The sequence below is a fragment of the Ambystoma mexicanum genome, chromosome 6p, assembly GCF_040938575.1.
Source record: "Ambystoma mexicanum isolate Mex_15411 chromosome 6p, UKY_AmexF1_1, whole genome shotgun sequence".
NCBI classification, from domain to species: Eukaryota; Metazoa; Chordata; class Amphibia; order Caudata; family Ambystomatidae; genus Ambystoma; species Ambystoma mexicanum.
The window spans coordinates 788,516,501-788,536,071 of record NC_090935.1 but is presented as its reverse complement, the minus strand read 5'-3'; the positions used below and the strand labels follow the sequence as shown (position 1 = coordinate 788,536,071).

The window sequence follows — 19,571 nt, the reverse complement described above, 5'->3', positions numbered from 1 at the left end:
TGAAAATCGAAGCAGACAATTTTGAGAAAACTTGCTCAGAAAATGTAATTATCCCTCCGGAGATTATGATCACGATCAGTTGCTTGCCAAATTTAGTGGAGATTCATACTACCATAACTTGACACAAAGTATATAACCGCCATGATGGACTGAAAAGGTTAAGAGTAGACTAGCCTATTGTCAGCTTATGGTTATGTTATGCCACAGTTTCTACAAAATTAAGGCACAGTTCAAATTTTAACTACAAGAAAACGACTGTCATACTTTCAAATACGCTTCAGATGCCTGTTAATCCAATACGAAACAAATTATAAATATCTCACCAAGTTTTTTTAATGGATAAGCGATATCAAAGTATTTCTCGTAGAACTGAAGAAGCTTCAAAGCTGTTTCAAGAGCATACTGAACTTGCCCTATCTTTTGTGGCACAGTATACACAGATACCTACAATCAAAAGATAAGGAAAAAGCAAATCTTTAGTATTTTTTCTTTAAACAAGAGCCCAGTCACAAAATAAAATATACCATACATCAAGTGTAATGCTGCTGGTTTTGATGGTTGAGCAAATCAGGGCCTTTTCACATTCCTATCAAAGAGGAAGTGTCTTATGCATATACAGGGCTAAACACTGTAGCCTATGCATGCACATTGTTGTCAAAGCAGAGTGGATCAAGCTGCAAGTGAGAAAGTGCATCTACTGTACACAAAAAATGAATGTAGGGAGTATGGACACACAGGCCGCTAACAAAACATGTACCCCATGCATAGTACGCATATTTCAGAAGTACAATGGCAAATGGCAAAACAACAACACATGAGAGTCTGCAAAGCAATATCGGTGTAGTAGCACAAAACTTGCTAAACAGAGTATATTCTAGCTAATAAGTATACCTTCCGTGTTGTAGCCGGATGGGTTCTGGAATACCCTACCTAGCTTGATCCAAAGACAACACATAGATTGATGAATATTCTCCATTTTATAATGCATCCATGCTGGATGTGAATCTAGAAGGTACACCACTGCCAGTTTGTAATGTGATTAGTGCATCACTGTCTGTTTCTGGTATGCACACTTGGCACAACATTACCAGATTACTTTAGGTCCAGGTGTCAAATTAAATTTCACCAATTTAGCAAATCTAGTCAGTTTACTTTATGCATTGCCATCAGGACTACATACTCTTTTACCACAGTTTTTAATTGACATTGCAGTATATTTTTGACATTTCAGATTCAGTGTCAGTTAAAACTGTTCATGTCATTCAAACCGGTTTCCTTATCCGCAAGCAAATGGCTGGAGATGCACTTACATGGGCCACAATAAATTTACAAACTATTCGTGCTCATTTGAAAAATAAGGGACTTTCCAAACTGAATCTCAAAGATATAGATTTGGCACTAAACAGATGATTCACTCGTGCACTATGCAAACATTTTATGTAGAGGCAATTAGCGACATGCACAGGACATTGTTTGCTTAATTTCCTCCAATAAATCATTAGGTATATGGTTGTGGGAGGTTATTGCGCTTAACTAGGTATAAAGAAACACATTTTAGCTTTGACTGATTAAAACAATGCTCTAATGGAATGTTAAGCAAAACAAAAAAAAAACCTATTAAAGTTTTTTAAACGATGAAACAAGAATTATTTAACGATTAATTCCAATTGTTCGGTGTCAATTTTGTTTATTTTATGTTGTGACAGGGTCATGAACATAACCCTGTCAGAAGGTCGCAGGGGCCCCTCTAAATCTGGGGAAGGCATCCTATCCGAGTACAGGCAGAGCTGGTCCTACCCCAGGGGTGGCGTGGGGAGTTGAGAGGGCCCTCATTCCCGAGGCCCCAGAGTGTCTGCATACATGGACTTTAAAATGACCCCCGGGAATATATACACGGGGGAGGACATGGACTCTGTCACATATCAATTTTGTTGAATTGCCCTATTTGATAAAGATGCATACATCATGAGGAAACATAGGGACAACAAAAGTAATTTAGAGGTTTTCTATATAGAAATGAAAATATTAGAAACTGTAACCCAGTCAAGGTTTCCTGGCTTCATCATACACAAAACAGATTTAACACCCAAATGATATTTGAGCGAAATATTTCCCACCAGCAACAGAGCTCTGTCCATAAAGTTCTGATTGAATGTATTTCCAGTGGCAGAGTACTCTTCTAGATGGTCCCCCAATCTTATTAAATGCTTACCTTTTTGTACTACTGTGATTGAAACAGTACTCCTGTTCCATTTGGACTGCCCTATGTATAGCTGCAGAAAAGGCAGATACTCCCAGTTCGTTATACATATCAAGCATGTACCCTGTTAAAATTGATGGGTTCGTCAGAGAAGACAGGAGCTAGAAATGGGGTAAGTGACTTATTTACTTAAGTTTTAGTTTCATCTCTTCAGGTTTGAAGTTACTGGTAAGAACATTTGGTTAAGGGACACAGACATCCACCGGCACCCTCTCACTCAGCCAGCTAACTCACCAACTGACATCAGTGCAACACTCACAGGGAAGCACACAAACATTCCACCACTCACATGCCACAGGGATTCAGGCAGCTCACATGCCCACAACATAACATAAGGGAAAGAAGGACAACACAGCATATCTCCCTCCTTTGCAAACAGCCAAAGAGATATGGAATTCAGAAAAGCTCAACTCGCACCAAATGTCATAGATGACAACTCAATTCCCAAACACCAGGAGAAACACTCCCACCAAACACTCACCATCCTACAGTGTGAAAAACCACAGGACCAAACCACCTGAAACCACACGAGATAAATGCCTGCCGGACAGCAGAACAACTCCCACCACTCCAAACAACTGCCAAAAGCCCAACAACATAACACACCATCTCCGTCACACCACAAACCAACAAACACAACTGTGCACTAAACCGCATACCAAGATACGACCCTAACGAGTCTCCAAGATACAACTAAATAAGACAATGAAATCACAATAGCCCACGCAAACCAAAAATCAGGATGAACTCCGCCCTCTCAGGGTACCAAGAGTCCAACCCCAATATAAATGATATAGCACCAACAGGTGCAGGGTGCAAACACTCACCACTGAATGCTAAAAAACAACAGTGCACAACCCACAGTAGAACCAAAACCCAACACTACCATTCCAACCAACTGGTGTCCAACACTAGCCCAACCACCACAAGCAGTTAACCACTCTACCACCAATGGTCACAACCAGTATCCCCTCGTCTTGACTCTCCCACTGACTCTGACCTTACCAATCATCACCTTGCCATCACTAACACGCTTGACTTTCTTGCCCTGTCATGCCTGAAAGCCGCCTCCAAGCATAACAGCTGGTACGACTTTGAGCTAGCCGTTCTGAAACACAAGTACACCTCGGGCTCATCCTCTGACAAACTGGCCTGTCGTCTGCCCCAAAGGCAATACCGTCTATCAGCCCCAAGAAGGGGGCCCACATCCAGACCCGTATCTCTGGAGCCTCTAAAAACACGGCTGAATTCATCAAAATCTGCAAGGAACTAGCCAATCTATCTGCAGTCTCCATCTCGCATCTCTTCCTTCTCATGCCCTCTGTACTTTCACCTCTAAATCTTAGGACATGCTGTCCTCTCTCTCATCTTCCCTTTGTTCCATTCCTCACCCTGCCTCTGTTGGCCTCTCTTCCACCCCCACCCACTCTCTCCTCCTTCTCACCTATCGCAACGGATGAGATCTCTAGGGTAGTCCGCTCTATGTAGGTCTCATCCAAATAGGTTTCTCCTTGTTCTTCCAGAACCATTAAGGACAACATCCCCTCACTTGCTCCGGCTCTTGCTGACTTCTGCAACCACTCCTCAGCATCTGGCTCTTTCCCTTCTCTCAAGCACTCCCTTGTGCACCCCCTTCTAAAAAGCCTTCAACCGACCCCTCATGTCCGGCCAACTACCACCCCATCTCTACTACACCCTTCCTTGCGAAACACCTGGAGACGTTGGTCTTCCCCCAACTGACCCAACACACTGAGCTCATTGGTTGTTTACACAACCATCAATCTGGATTCTGAACATCCACAGGCACGGAAACTGCTCTCCTGAAGACCTGTATAGAACTGCTTACAAATCTTGACTCTACCTCTCCTGCTATCCTTGTTCTCCTTGACCTTCCTTCCGCCTTTCACACGGTCAACCATTCTATCCTCATAAAGCGGCTCCAAGATATTCTTGGTATCTCAGACTGGGCACTGGACTGGTTGACCTCCTTCCTCACTGACTGCCCCATCCAGGTTCTACTTTGCTCCTTCTCCTAAACCACCACTCTCTACACATGATGTTCCCCAGGGCTCTAGCCTCTCGCCCTGGCTCTTCAATATATACCTTGCACCTCCTGCTCATCGGATCCTCACTTTCTCTCCTCATTTCCAGTGTTATGCAGATGATACAGAGCTCTTCTTCAGGCTCCCCTCCTCCTCCTCCTCCTCCTCTTCCTCTATCACTCCTAGACTATCCATCTGCTATCCAGTCCTGGTGCACCTCCAGTGATCTCTGTCTTAATGCCAGTAAGATTGATTCTTCCTATCAGCACTCCTATTCCCGGTTTCCCTCCTGCATTCTGGCCGCCCTCTATGGGCTCTTTTCCTTCCACTGCAGCCAGAAACCTCGGGGTCATTTTCGACTCCTCTCTCTCCTTCACGCCTCACATCTTAGACCTTGCCAAGACGGCCCACTTTCAACTTCACCTCCTTAGAAGCACTCTCCTTTTCCTCCCCTTCCTCCAGAAGCTCAATGTCACTAGAGCGCTGGTCCTCTCCAGGATGGATTACTGCAACAGCCTCTTTGTCAACCTACCCCTTTCTTCCCTCCGCCCTCTTCAACTAATCCAGAATATGGCTGTGGGATTTATACTTGGCCTCAATCCCAGGAGCCCTATCTCTCCAGCCCCAAAATCTCTCCACTGGCTCCCGGTTACCACAAGGATCACATTCAAGACCCTCTACATCATCCATAAGGCTGCATGGGACCTGGGAACACACAACTTGCAACTCCCTCTCACTAAATACTCTCACTCCAGATCCCTTCAATCTTTTTTGCTCCAAATCTCTGCTGGTCATACACTACGCCAAGCAGAGAGCTGGGGGCAGATCTCTCTCTTTGCCTGGCTCCCTCCTATGGTACGGTCTACCTCTTCCTCTCTGTCTCAGTCTTGAACCGGATAACTTCAAATTCCGCAAACAACTCAAGAGCTATCATTCTCTACTCCTCCTTCTCTCTCTCCCTCATGTGCTAACCATCTCCTCAGCCGCTGAGATTGGTAGCCCGGTCCCTCAAGAGTCCCATGGGTTCCTGACCATTTACCCAATCGCCACCAGTCCCCCCCCGCACTACCCTCTGGGACTACACCTGCTAGTTGAGTGGTTTGTCTCAGCCCTGCACTTATCTGATGGGTGTCGGACCTCTCTCGCTTGGCTTGTGATGCCTCCCCAACAGGCACCCTTGCCCTCCCCCCTCACGGGCCCTTAGCACTTACTCTCTCGGCCCCACACACCCTCTTTTTCTCTGCACTTGCACGTTCTAAATGTCACAAGGCCTAGTAGGACCACTGTTTGTTGTTTTCTTATTCATTCATTGTCACTTCAGTGGTTTATTTCCTCCCTTGTTCCCTTCCCTTCCGCCTTGTGGCGCTTTGAAACACTGTGCTGTTGTATAAGTGCCATATTTATAACCAATAAATAAATTAAATAAACAAATGAGGCATCCATGCCTACCTTCCAAACCGATTGGCATGGTTCAAATGAACCCCCAAGGAGTGCCAGGTTATCCACGCCCCCCGAGACAGCACATGGGTAGGCCCATGTCCCCTCGACGACAGGCACTACTGTACCACACACAAAGTTCACTGGCTGCCTCAAACTTGACTAGTGGTTCACTACGCCACTGATAGGTTTCCAGAACAAGACACACAACACATACACTCCAAACAATGTGCAAGAAATTAGCATACCAAGGAAATGGTAAATGAGAGAATCCTACTCTCATCAAGTCCAAACCCTGAGCTAACAAAGTCTGCAACAATTTTGGTTCTGTGGACGCAAAAGTACAAATAAACACTTAATAAGGACTGTTGTCATAAATGTCCATACTGGCATGGAAACCACGACATACACATCCAACGCACTCCATCCTGTCAGCATGGTCACCAACACTTTCACAACAACGGGCCTCACATAACAAGACACTACTAATCATGGGTCTGAATTTCCAAATATTGACTCCTTGGATAAGACAAACTGGTCCCGCAAGCACAACAGAAATCCCACAGCTCCTCCCAATGCAGAAACACCTCTTCCTTTCCCACCAAGCAATTCCCACAAAGTACAGTCCCCTCAGCACAGTACTTTCTGCAGTCGCCACTCCGTACCTTGCAGCCGAATACAGGTGTATCCCTGTTCCCACTTCCATTACCGATAGCTTGACTGGATCCAACACAATCTGCGCTCCAATCCAAGCAGACTCTGACCACGCTCCACGATCAATGGAAGGCCATGGAATAAACCGTTGTTCCTTGGGTGTGCTGAGCTGTGGCCCATTTCCTTTCCCTGCGCGCCTCTTCTTACTTTGTACACTGCTGTCCTGCTCCATACCGTACTGGGCAACAGGCAAACTTTCTGCAAGCCACAGCAGCTGTCCTTCGCAGAAAAAGGAACCCTGCAAAGCGGCCCGTTGTGACCCCGCTCACATTCCAACACATCATTCAGCTCTGCTGTCCGAACCAAATCGAAATGAGCTCCAGAGCCAACAGACTCCAACCAACTCCCCAACTCACAACCGTGCGCCATGAGCACAGCAGTTCGGCACCAAACCGTGCCATGGATCGGCACACTTGTGACTTCGCTCTACAGAACAGATCCGCTCCTCCATCGGTAGGAGATCTCCGGGCCGCTCCTGACATGCGCGCATCACCTTTAAAGTGGTGCGGTTTAAAACTTCACAAATTGCGCTACACAGCCCAAAACCTTCAGTGGGCTCTGTCTGCCCCTTGTAGAGACAAATAAGCAGGTTCCCCTGCAGCAAGACTAGATCTTCAAACACTGGTTGGTGTACTCGCTCTGACTGCTTCCAACTACTCTCAGGGACGCTTTCCAGGAGCACAGAGGATCTCCCTCCTGACCTCCCTGTGACAGCTGTACAGCCCCACATGCCTCTGGAGCTCTACCTGGCTGCAGACCTCACAACCGGAGAGAGAGACAGTGGTCGGGGGGCCGGTGGATGCCTCCCTGATAATGGTTCCACTGGTGTGCCCCTTGAAGTCTGTTGGTCTTGTGTCCTTTTCCAGACCAGCCTTCCTGACCTCTCCTCTCTCAGCGCTTCCTTCCAGGTACCCCAGGCCTTCCAGCCAGATCATCACCAATGTTAAATGGATGGGTTTTTCAGAGAAGACACTGGAGCCAGAGATGGGGTAAGTGACTCATTTACTTAAGTTTTAGTTACAGCTCTTCAGTCTTCAGGTTTCAAGTTACAGGTAAGAACATTAGGTTAAGGGACACAGACATCCACCGCACCCTCTCACTCGGGCAGCTAACTCTCCAAATGACAACAGCAGAACACTCACAGGGAAACACACAAACAGTCCGTCACTCACATCCCACAGTCAGCTCACATGCTCACAACATAAGGGAAAAAGAGCACATCACAACATACCCCGTATGATGCGCTTATTTTATGCAAAATGATGTGCCACAACAAGGTTGTTTTACAGTCTCAAGTTACCTAGCCAAAGCTTGGCGGATTAGATCAAAAGCAAGATGCGCCTCAATTCCTGAAAGCTAAAATGAATTGGACAAACACAAGCCAACGTTTGTATCTGTTTTAACTGTCATTTTTATCCAGTTGTGCCATGAAGAACGTATTTAGATAAGTTTATTCATTGCATTTGGTTCAAACTTTATGACAATTTGCATGTTATGTCTCATATGCCCTTTTTGGGCATGCGCCAGATATAAAGTGCCATTTGATGTTTGCTTTGAGGTAAGTGTGTATGTGTGTGTGTGGGGGGAGGGATGTGTTATGTTTGTGGTAAGGAAAGGAGGTGGAAGGGGACCTCCCTATTAAAAGTGAATCCCGCTAACACGGGAGAAGATGGGGATGGGCAGCGGTTGGGGTGATGAGTTCGGGGGTTAAACCTCCCTCCTCCCAACCTTTGAAAGCAGTGCCTAATCCGCAAAAAAGGCTGTCTTTTTGGTTTTTAGCCTTCAATTAAATGGGTGGGATTTCGACATAGAATTGAACAGCAAAAACACAGTCCGAAACAATTTTGCCTGGAGAAGTGGCAGCAACCCAATAACTAAAACTGGCAAGAGACTAAAGGAGAACAGGGGAGACTGTGAAAACACCCACAACTCCGGTTTGCAAAGAAACTCACCAATACTTGGAGAGAATCCCAGCACATGGATGCTTGCAAAAGAATGGAGACTCAAAAGTAGGCGGAGCTAGAAGCCTTCTGAAAGATTTCCAGGGGAAGTCCAAGCCCAGAGTGCAGTAACTCAGCTAGACATTAGCCAAGGGGAGCAGCAGATAGAGAGACAGTTGGACCGAAGAGGAGCTACACAACAGGAAAGGCAGGGCTATAAAGAGCCAGCAGTTTCAGTAGGGAATGAAAGGCATATGGGTGAGGCTGGAGAAGGCAACGATGGACAGAGATCAGGGAGGAGTGCTGAGCGGTTGGAGGAGAACCTGGACAAGAGATTTTGCCCTGTTTTGAAAAAGTGAGGTATGGTATTAGAGAGTGCTGCCAATAATCATGTGTTTGGGAGAGAGTGATACGTGGGGGCAGGGGATGAAAGTGAATAGGAGATTGAGAGACAGAGCAGGTAGGAACATCAGAGGGGGCAGATATAGTCATTTTGGAGAGAAAGACTGAAAAATGGGGCCAAGTTTGAGAGTAGGTTTGGGAAAGGTTGTGGGTGTGAAAGTGTGTGCACGCAGGAAAGAGGGAATTCAGAGACAGAAGGGTAGCAGACAGTAGGTGTGTGGGAGCTAGGATTGTTGGTGAGAGGGAAGTCCGGGTAGAATTGGCAAGTGCAGACAGGAGAGAGGAAAGTGAAAGCAGCAGGATATGGGCACAGAGTGTGGAGAGGGATAGAGGAAGAGAGAGGTTGGATCAGGAAACTGAGGATAGGGAGAGAGGAGAGAACAGTTGTAGTGTGAAGAGAGACAGACCGACACAAGGATGAGGCGGAGCTCAGGAGTCAGTGATCAGAAAAAGGAACAGAAGATCGAGACTACTCTGCCTTTAGGACTCGACCCCTTAACCAAAGGAATAGACCCAGACAGTAGGTGTACACTGGTGGTAGTATACCAATAGTTCAGATCGTTGTGGTGAAGAGGGAAGCCTTGGGGACAGTGAGGTGGCAGCACACTTAGAGGTTGGGGTAATGTGCAGGGACCACCTATAGTCTATGAACCCCAATTGAGTTGTATATACTGTGACAAATTGAGGGAATTTGTCCCTTCTACCCAAGGGGGAGCCTCCCCACCCTCCCTGTAAGGCTAGGGAGGTGAGCCTGCTCCACAACACCCTCCATAGGGGTCAAGGGATCACCGAGAGAGAATCCCCCACCTTGGGGACAAGGACTCCCGTCTTTGTGAGGAACTCCCTGGTGCCCTCAAAGCGATGGCATATATGGATTTAATAATGTACCAAAACCAATTAGGCAGTGTGCACTGGAGATGTATGGAATATAGGATTGCAATTAATTGATTTTTGATACATAGAATATAAGTTTACAATAAATGTGTGTTTGTCACTAATAACAGTCTTAAATAATTTCAAGCAATGTTATTTATTTCCAATTACTGATTGTTCTAAATCATACTGATTATAGGGTTCAGCGCACCCTGCCTAATTGGTTTTGGTACATTATTGATTTCAAGGTTGACTGTTTGGTGAATAGCAGTCTCATTTAGGCAACTTCAGCAGGGCCCAGATATTGAAAATACTCCATAAAATGTCAATCAAATCCTGTTTTCCAATTTAAGGGCACCAGACGGTGCAACAAGTGAAACGCGGAGCAAAGAAGAAGCAGAAAGTGTCTAAGGCCTTACTGGTACCTGCAACGTTACCCTCAGAACAGAAGGTAATACGGGGAATGGGACTACCGGACAGTTAAGAGGGACTCATAACTCTAATAAAACTTGTCCCAGTGCTAATAAGAAAAGTAGTGGAAATAAGCAGACGAATGAGAACATGCTCATGAAGGCTAGAGCTACATGAAATACACAAAGTGGCAGAGGAGTAGCGCTGAAAACCTGTTGCCCTGGGAAAAGGGAAAAGTCAAAATAGCTCCGAAGATGCAAGAGAGAATATAATAAAGACATTTGGGGAGACCAAAAAGTCAAAGCTCATACATAAAACAGCACTCTGGGAAGAGAGGCTAGAACCTGACAAGAAAGGAGAGAAGGAACTCATACAGAAGTAAGGTTGTTGGCATAAAAGGGGAGAGGAAATCTGTCAGTCCCCTACAAGAGTTACAGAGCTTAATCCAGAGGATGACAAGAGACTATTTGCGTATGGTCTATAGAGGGTTCCATGTGTTAAATCACCACAAAAATATCGGCATACAAGAATGGTGTCATATTTTAGCGGCAATATTAACGGGGACACCCACGCAACCCCTATATTATTTTAAAGGGAGTAGGGGACACCCTTGCAGCCCCGCTCCCATTTACCCCAAAAACTATCCCCACTAATATTGCCTATGGCAGTTTCCGACGACCATATATATGGTGATATTATTGGTGGGGATAATATTACCTGATACCCTAGAGAGTGCAATGAAATAACATTAAAAAAAAACCTGTGACAAAACACAGCAACCAGGAGAAGCCATTCTCCTGTCGTTAATTAGTTACATTAGTGGTAGGGCCAGCTAGGTTTGATTTGGACAGTGGAAGGACTTGTTTTTGGACATGGACCAACTTAGTTAGTAAAATAGGTAGGGACCACACAATAGATATAGGGAGAGTTGGGCCTTATTTTATGTTAGAATACAAATCGTGCTTAAAATGTCTTAAGAGCCTCCGTGTCCTCCTTCTGATCCTCCAAAATACCCATCTTTATAATAAAAGGTTAAAAATGTAAGCCATTGTCGTAAGGTGCTTTTGCTAAGTTTCACAGTATCCTTGTATATGTCTATTTGTAGGTCTACTTTGTGACCTTACATGTCCACTTTTATAATAACGTTCTTATTTCACTTCTTTCATACCTTACTTAATGATCTCTTCTGACTTGACCATTACATTTTCTTAATGACCTCTGAATAATCTAGACACATGCTTCACTACTCTTGTAGCTCCTCAGAAGAATTTTTAAGCATGTCTTTATGTTTCTTAGCAGACATTCATCTTATTTCTGTTTAAGACAAGTTTCAAAATCTTTCTATGATATTCAAAAATGCAATTATAAATTTCATTTTGGCTTGATAATGAAATTCAGCTATCAGTGTCAATCACATTTATCTGATGTTACATGTGTCATTGCTCAGACTTACCTCAATGTTCAAAAGATTGTTTCAATAAGTCGGATGTCACTAATGCCATGCACTCAAGAAAACCCTTTGCACAGATTTCAGACCAAAGTACACACCTGAAGCTAAAAAAATTGATAGCTTACTAAGAAATTGATATACTTCATGTGAGCTGCACAAACTGGTAGGTGTAAGCAGGCCTGCGTAAGTGCAATGTCGAAAGCCACGCGTAATGCCGTACAGCTATCATGACCAGATATAGGGCAAAGATTGTGAACCCATCCTTTTTTTATGCAATTGTTCAAATAATGCAAATCCAGTGTGGGTTTCGAACCTCCTCAGTGCACTTTCTTGTGATTCAGGAAATATCTAGAGAAGGTGAAGACAACAAGCACTTAAGAGTGCAGAACTTTCCTTTGTCAAAAGCAAGAAGCGTTGTAGAGGGATTGTAAGGTTTGTGTTGAAAGGCGCAGATGAGAAAGTGGCATTTCATGAAGTATTGGTGATTAACAAGGCTGTAAAAGTACAAATTGTAAGCAGGATCGCCCGTAAAGGGTCTCCAGCACCGAAGTATCCTATTTTTTCCCCAAGCTTGAAAACAAAGACTATTCGCTCTCCAACTAGGTTGCGAAATGATGGGTTTGCAAGGAAAAACTCATCGAGTCTCAGAGGGGGAGCTTCCACCTAATGATGAAAGAGATTAAAACAAAACATTGTTCTTTTCATAAAGTAGATGTTTCTGCTGGTGAGCCTGCTGATTTTGCAGGTCTTGCCACTACCAGTGTTGCACCTGCTCTTAAGTAGAGCTTTATAAAAGATTAACATTTCTGAGAGGATGCAGTCTTTCTCGGTCTACCATTCCCAAGTGGTTGACATTGACCTTCAGCCTATATTTCACTGTCTGCATCTGAAAAATACAGACCCAAATCGTCTGTTGTGCTTCTGTTCCTAGGGATGCAAGACAAAGTCAAGATACACACTTCAGGGATAATTCAAGAAAACAATATATTTCTGCCAAGTCAGCCAGGTCTGCAAAAGACCGGATGAGTGAATTCCTGACTCCTACTCTTGATCCGAGATCACAACCAAAATCAAACCCATTCCAAAAGGACTAGTTAAATAAACATTGTCAGAAAACAGAACAATTCCACAGGTGTGGTGCACCCTGTATGGAAGTCGATGTGGCTATTCTCTGCACAGTGAGTGGAGAAAGTGCTGGGGATGAGCAAAATTGCATTCCCCAAACTTCAGAGCGGGCACTTGCAGAATGACGCGGGCCGCCACTGACATTGGTGCTGATTATAAAGAGGGAAGAACTCTGAGCTGCGCGCCGCAACAGTGTTTTGACCCTGTCCCAGAGTGGATAGTATTTCAGGTCGTTCCAAGGCCACGCCAAGTGCTCTTCCAAGTTCTTCAGGTTTTATGTTTGACTATCGACTTTGTTTTGTTTCATGGCATGGTTTTCCCTGTCAGATAAACTTCTGTTTTCTTCCAAAAGGAATTTTCTTCAGGAGATAAGTTCCTGCAACTGTGACAGAGTCGCGAATGACAGAGTGGTGATAATTGTTTGTCATTCTGATTTTCCTCAGCGCCCCTAAATAAGTAAGGATCTGATGCAAAGCATCTTTTCTTTAGAGTTCCCTAGATACTACGTACTCCTTGCAACTGTATTTCCAAGACTTTTCTTCTGCTAAATGCAAATACAAAGGTATAGTTATATTCATAAGTACTTATTGGATACTGTTTGCCATTTCCTGTGTTTTAACAGTGTGTTTTCTTTTGCAGCTTTCAGGAGATGGTGAAGGGGCGATCTGATCCTCCCCACCATGTTTGACCTGCGTCTGTTCTAATTGGATCTGGTCTTAGATGACCCTTAAAGGTTTGTGGGGATAAGCAGTGGTACAATATCTGATTTTGTAACGCATACCACAGCAATGAAGCTAGTTCCGTCTATTTACTGTCAATTGGGCTAAGCAAGCAGTCAAGGAGGAAGCAAGAAAAGATTATCCCTTTGCTGTTACAACTACAAGAGTGTTAGCTAGAGGAGCAAATGACAATCTGTCATATTCTAGTTACTTGTTTGTGTAATGAGTAAGTCAACCGGAGCCAGAGAAATCTGCATAGTCATCTTCAAGAAAACATGCACCAACAGAGCTCTTTGAAATCTTTGTGTCGTTTAATGTTTTACAAATCAAATTGAAATATTTTAACTGTTGGCTGGCGTTAATGTGACAAATCCTGAGCTTTTAAGGTCCGGAGGAGGTGATGCAGGGGTAGGCCTGACACTTTCATAATCTTGGAATAAACATTTGTGCAAAGCCTTCTGCCAGCATCTGAATGCACCAGCATTGCTTGTACACTGATGAAAAGGACCACTTCTCCCTAGCCACCCTGCCTGCTCGGATTATCAAACAGGGAAAGTATGTCTTATGCTCGAGACTATGCAATGGAACCAAGACTATCGTTGGTGATGCGGACTGCAACCCACTCTGTGATGCAATCCGCAGAGTGGGTATTGTGATGAATCCTGCGGAGTCATCACTGATTCCCCGAGAAGGATCTCCTCCTATGTGGCCATGGGACTGCAGCCGCTACCTGATCCTGAACCTGGGGGTGGTACTATGAGGGAAGATCAGTTGGGAGGTGACAGCTGCCAGGGAAAGGTGGTAACTGCATCAGGAGAGGCACAGTATTCTGCCCTTTCTAGAGAATAAGACCTAATAATTCCTAAGTTCTCGATGGCTTGCTGTCACCGTATAAATCCCTCTCATTGTAAAACCCAGAAACTCCATTATAAAAATCACTCCAGTAAAGATACCATTCATACCTCACACACACAACACACACTTAACATCTCCGGTTTCTAATGTTTTTTCTAAGTAAAGGTTCTAAACAATATCACTTTAGAAATCTTAAGAAAATCTATGGACTCCCATGATGCCTCAATTAATGAGACAAGGAAGAGGAAGGAGTTAATACAGATGGAGAGAACCATAAAGCTGAATATGCAGATTAGTTGTTTTAATGAATCCAGAGTGTCCAGGACATTTAAACATGGTATTTGCACTCAAGAAAAAGGCAGCGTCAGAGAAGGAAACGGGAATGTACCGTGCTGGAGACCGAGAAAGCATGAAATTCCAAGCAGCAGCTCGCAATTGCAAGAGCTACGTACCAGCGTGGCGTGAGACCAGGAGAGACACTGCAGGCACCTTAGGACCACCATCGGAGCAACAACAGCAGCAGAGCTACCAGAGACATGGTTGTGCCCAGAAGCAGCAGTCTTCGTTCCCAGACATGGAGAGAAGCCGGCGGGTGAGCGTGGAGCTGCTGGGAGAGCTGGAGGAAGGTCTGCAGAGTGAAGGAGGCCGTTCCAGAGAGGAAGCTTCATCGCTGCGGTGTGCCATAAATCGGGAAGGCTGTGAGAAACCGGTGAGCCTGCCCTGAGCCATTGGGGACCCTCCGGCATACCGATAGGCAAGTAAACCAATAAACCAAATAAGAGTATTTGAATACCGAACAAATAAAGCACAAAAGCAGAACTTGAAAAAGTCCCCATATATGAGATGCCTGTGTGGGGAAAGTTGTAGTAAGTATAATCCTAAAGAAAGATATATAGCGGCAGAACTTGAACAAATCCCTATACATGAGATATCAAGGTTGGGAAAGTTGAAAAAAGTAATACCTCAAGCAAATAAAAGTAGAAAGACAGTGAAGCAATACAACTGTGCTATCCTAAAGGACAGTGAACTGAGAAGAAGTCCTAGTGAAAGGAACACATTAGGCAGTGAACATTTGGGGGAAACATACGAGGCAGAGAAGAATACCTGGGGATCTGCAAGACCCCAGAAAGGGATTCCTGGCAGGAGAGCAGAATAGGTAATCCACTCAAAGTAGATGGAAGTATAAGACACTGTAAAAAGATACCTGGCAGGGAAGTATACCAGGGGATCTGAAGAATCTACTTGAGGATTCATGGCAGGGGAGTATACTAGAAAGTCAATTGAAGTAGTATAACGAAACATACTTATTTTGCCAAGCACATGGTAAAGAGGTATACCAAGAGACCTGAAGAGCTCACAGGAGGATTCCTGATGGAGGAGCATAACAGTTTATCTGCAAAGGCACAAAAGAGGTTAAAGGAAACCTTATGTGAAATTTTTCACCTGAATAAGATATTCCTTTTGTGAAACCTAGGAAGACCTATGAAGACCTAAATATTCTGGAACATATTGTTTGAACAAGATCTTTCTAAGCAGAGTATAAAGAACCAAAAGAAGTATTGTTTGAAAGACACACTTTTGCCATCCTACCTAAATATCCAGGAGAAGGAAACCACCCCTTGGATTCAAAGATTTCTCCTTGGAAAAGATTGCTTCTATTGGATTTATCTATTTGTTTTAATTATGAACGCGTTTTGCCAGACCTAAATCAGAGATATTTCCTTGCACCCTTAGTTGATCATTTCTAGTGTGAGGGTCAGATTAGTATGCTTTGGACACAAAGACAGTTTATAAGTTTGATGACATAGGAAACTCTTTAGGATAGGGACGGAAAGGCCTTCAGCCAACCCTTTTTGTGTTAATAAAGAGGTCTAATATTATTATTATTAGTATGGTATTTATACAGCACGGCCCTCAAGAAGCAACAGATCGCTTTACTGAGGTGTACAACACTACAGATGCATAACAGCAGAGGTAACAGAACAGATATACAGTGGAGGTAGAATACAGAGGGGCACAGAGGAGGGGTACAAATGTACAAGGTGGCAGAGAGGAGCGGGTCAGGTAAGGTGGCGAGTCAGGTGGCTTGAGGGGCGACATGATGGCCTAGGTGTTGAGTAGGAGAGACTCCTTGAAGAGGTGGGTCTTGAGTTATTTTCTGAATTGTAGGAGCATGGGGCGAAACTGATGCCGATGGGTAGGAGGATCCATGGTCTTGCGGCATAGGGAGAGAAGGCTTGTTTTCTGGTCCTTTCCTTTTTGCAGCAGCGGATTTCAAGTCTGCACATGCCCTGGCTTCTGGTGGTGCGCTTTCCGTCAGAGATGCTGAGTTTTTCTGTGAGGTAGCTGGGTGACTTGAGGGCGACTGCCTTATAGATGATGCAGCAAGACTTGGAGGTGACTTTTGCGTGCAGTGGGAGCCGATGAGGGCCGGGGTGATGTGGTACTATCTGCGTAGACTCTTGAGGCTTGTGGTCACGAGCAGGACACTTCTCAAGGGCACAAGAGAGGACGACGGGAGGCAGGCTTTCAGGGGTTCTGAAAGGGTACTTCCTTGAAAAATGTGCAAGTAAACATATCTCAAAATATGGCTAAGATAACCATGTAGGGGACCAGGCTTTACGATCTGAAGAGATGCATAAAAAAAGACTTTAAAACAAGGAAAAGGGAGACAACTGGTGTGGATAAAACTACATTTTCAATCCTTCCCTGACACCCAACCCCTCTTTCTTCCCCAGAAACAGTGGTCAGACGGTCACAGAAAGAATGTTAAATAAAGTTACAAGGGGAACTGTGCAGCAGATTTTAAACAGCAATTCATGCCCGATCTTCTCTCATACCTTCTATTATACCAGAGCTGATAAAATCACACCAACACATAACAGAAGGAAGCAATATCAAAGATTTTAAATGTAAAACAAGTATGCCCAGTATTTCTTTCCACACATCCTACTGCCTTTCAGCCAAATCCACCACATGACCATCCAATCATTTGACATTACAGTATTTTGTTTGAAAACATTACGAATGTCATTTTAAATAAATGAAGAGGCAAAAGCTCAACTAATGGCATAAAAGAGACAAACATGCCTGGGGAAGAGGAGGCTCTTGTACATCACACTTTGCTCCTCTTGGTATCGGTCTTGCCACTGATTGTACTTCAAGCCACACTCTACAAAACCTGAAGATTCTAGTCATGCCTAGCTTTCTTCCCAGCAACACATTATTTCTGGTTAAATCATTAGGTTTCTCGTATATCAGTATTGGAGCAGCACCTTGTTTTTATTAGTTGTTCTGGATAGCCTTTCTAGAATCTTGAAAAGTTCAAACTTTCAGATCTAATGCAAGTTATACCACCTGCAACAGTCACAAATGCTGTCTAAGGTCTTAAGCGCTAGTGTACACTTTGTTCTATCCCTTTGTGTATCTTCTTGGATTGGACAAGTTAACTTCATTATTAAAGTGGGGTACAGCTGTACCGGGTGGCAGGAAGGAGAGGGGCGGGTGGTGTCTAGCAAATCAGGTGGTGCGAAGGGCAACATGATGGCCTAGGTGTTGAGGAGGAGAAATTCCTTGGTCGGTCTTGAGTTCTTTTCTGAATTGTAGGAGCGTGAGGGCGAGTATGATGGTGATGGGGAGGAGGTTCCATTGTCTTGGGGCGTAGGCAGAGAAGTTTCCTGGTCCTTTCCTTTTTGCAGCAGTGGATTTCAAATCTGCGCATGTCCTGGCTTCTGCTGGTGCGCTGTCCGCCATAGATGCTTAAGTGCACTGCCCAGTCCTAGTTGTGGGTATCAGTGTGTACATGCAAGTACACTCCTTTAGTGCCAAGGACAAGTGTGATTGTCCTTTTTGCATAGACTTGCATAATAGCCTGGCACTTAAGGGGACCCCAATCAGTTTTGAGAACTTCACACAAATACAAAGCATGTTAGGGCTCTTTTCCTATATTGATACCGGGCCCTGTGTAAGAGCAACATCTGCAATGTGGGTTTCTGATCGATCTGCTCCTCTTATTAAATGGTAGAGGTCTATATTGCATATATAGCTTTCCTAATGGTGCCTACAAAGATGCCGATGTCTCATTTTGCTTGCTTGTTTTTACTCTTGAATCCAATCCTTAAATTAAGATCCAATCCTCAATCTGTTCTAGCATGACTGAAAATGCAAGTCAACTCTATTTTGTACACAGAGAATAAAAACATGTGTCAAGAACTTGTTCATGGGCTGATAAGGTGTCCAAAAAGCGGGGTCTTGTTTTGATGTCTTTTCAGTGCAGTTTCATCCTACTTATACCCTGTTCTCGGGCCATCCCTCAAGTCTTTTCAGTCCACAGATGGTGCCAATGCATATTGCATCTATCCTGTCCACTGCCTTTCTGTCCTCCATGTATTGACCTATCAAGTATGGGTTATGACGGCTCAACACAAGACAACTGAACAATTCAAATATTACAAAGAGAATGTTCTCAAGAACATGCCAGATCCCTCCCAAGAAGGAAAGGATGACCTCTCTACCTTTGTCTTCAACAAGGCCAACACTAACACTAAATGTCTATTGGACTCAGTCCAAATTGAGTGCTAAGGGGATAAGTAGCTCAGACGCTTGTTAGGGCTGTGGTTACAGGGTGGGCTTCTTTGAGCACATATTATGGGAATGCTACAAAGTAAGTTAATTTTGGATTAAAGTAACTGAAACCATGAATAAGGTATTGTAACTGACCTGGATTTTGATTTTCAGACCACTGTTTTGGGGAGGATGATCTCCTGGATAACTTATCGTACCATAAGAAATGTTGGTTTTTCAGGGCATCCCTCTTTGCAAAAAGATCATGCTGAGAGACTGGAATAATGTTAACTCCCTGTCATTGGCAATGTGGATTGAAATGTATGTAAAACCTCCTTGACTGAATGAGTCATTTTAAGGAAAATGAGGCTGTATGAAGGAATATTGGGAAGGTTTCTGGATATAATGTAATTATACTCTGTTTTAATCCCACCTTGCCTTGTGTTGCTATGTTGTAAATAATTCAATGAAAATGTGAATATAAAAAAAACAAGGCCAACACTATCATACTACTTATTTCCCCTCTACTGTCTTCACCCTCATCTAGTGATTTTCACAGGAAGCCAATGTCCTCCAACAAGTTTACACCTTTAACAGAACTCGAAATCATAATCCTCAAACACAGGAAAGCCTTAACTGCGCAAAGGGATGCTTGTCCTGACATCCAATTGAAGAATCAAATCCAGAGTCTGGTTCCGATGGTAGTCCTCCACCAGATCCAACAATTCCCTAAAGACATCCCCCTCCTACACAACTGTCACTCTGGCTTTTGAGCTTCAA

General features: G+C 44.2%; 1 protein-coding gene across 1 annotated transcript in view; it reads right to left on the bottom strand.

Moving 5' to 3' along the window:
* The window catches only part of LNPEP (leucyl and cystinyl aminopeptidase), a 1,221,122-nt gene that overhangs the window by 855,201 nt on the left and 346,350 nt on the right, over positions 1–19,571 (bottom strand). Inside the window, exon 5 of the mRNA XM_069627677.1 lies at positions 324–444. Coding sequence (XP_069483778.1) covers positions 324–444 — 121 coding nt within the window. The remainder of the gene's footprint in view (positions 1–323; positions 445–19,571) is intronic.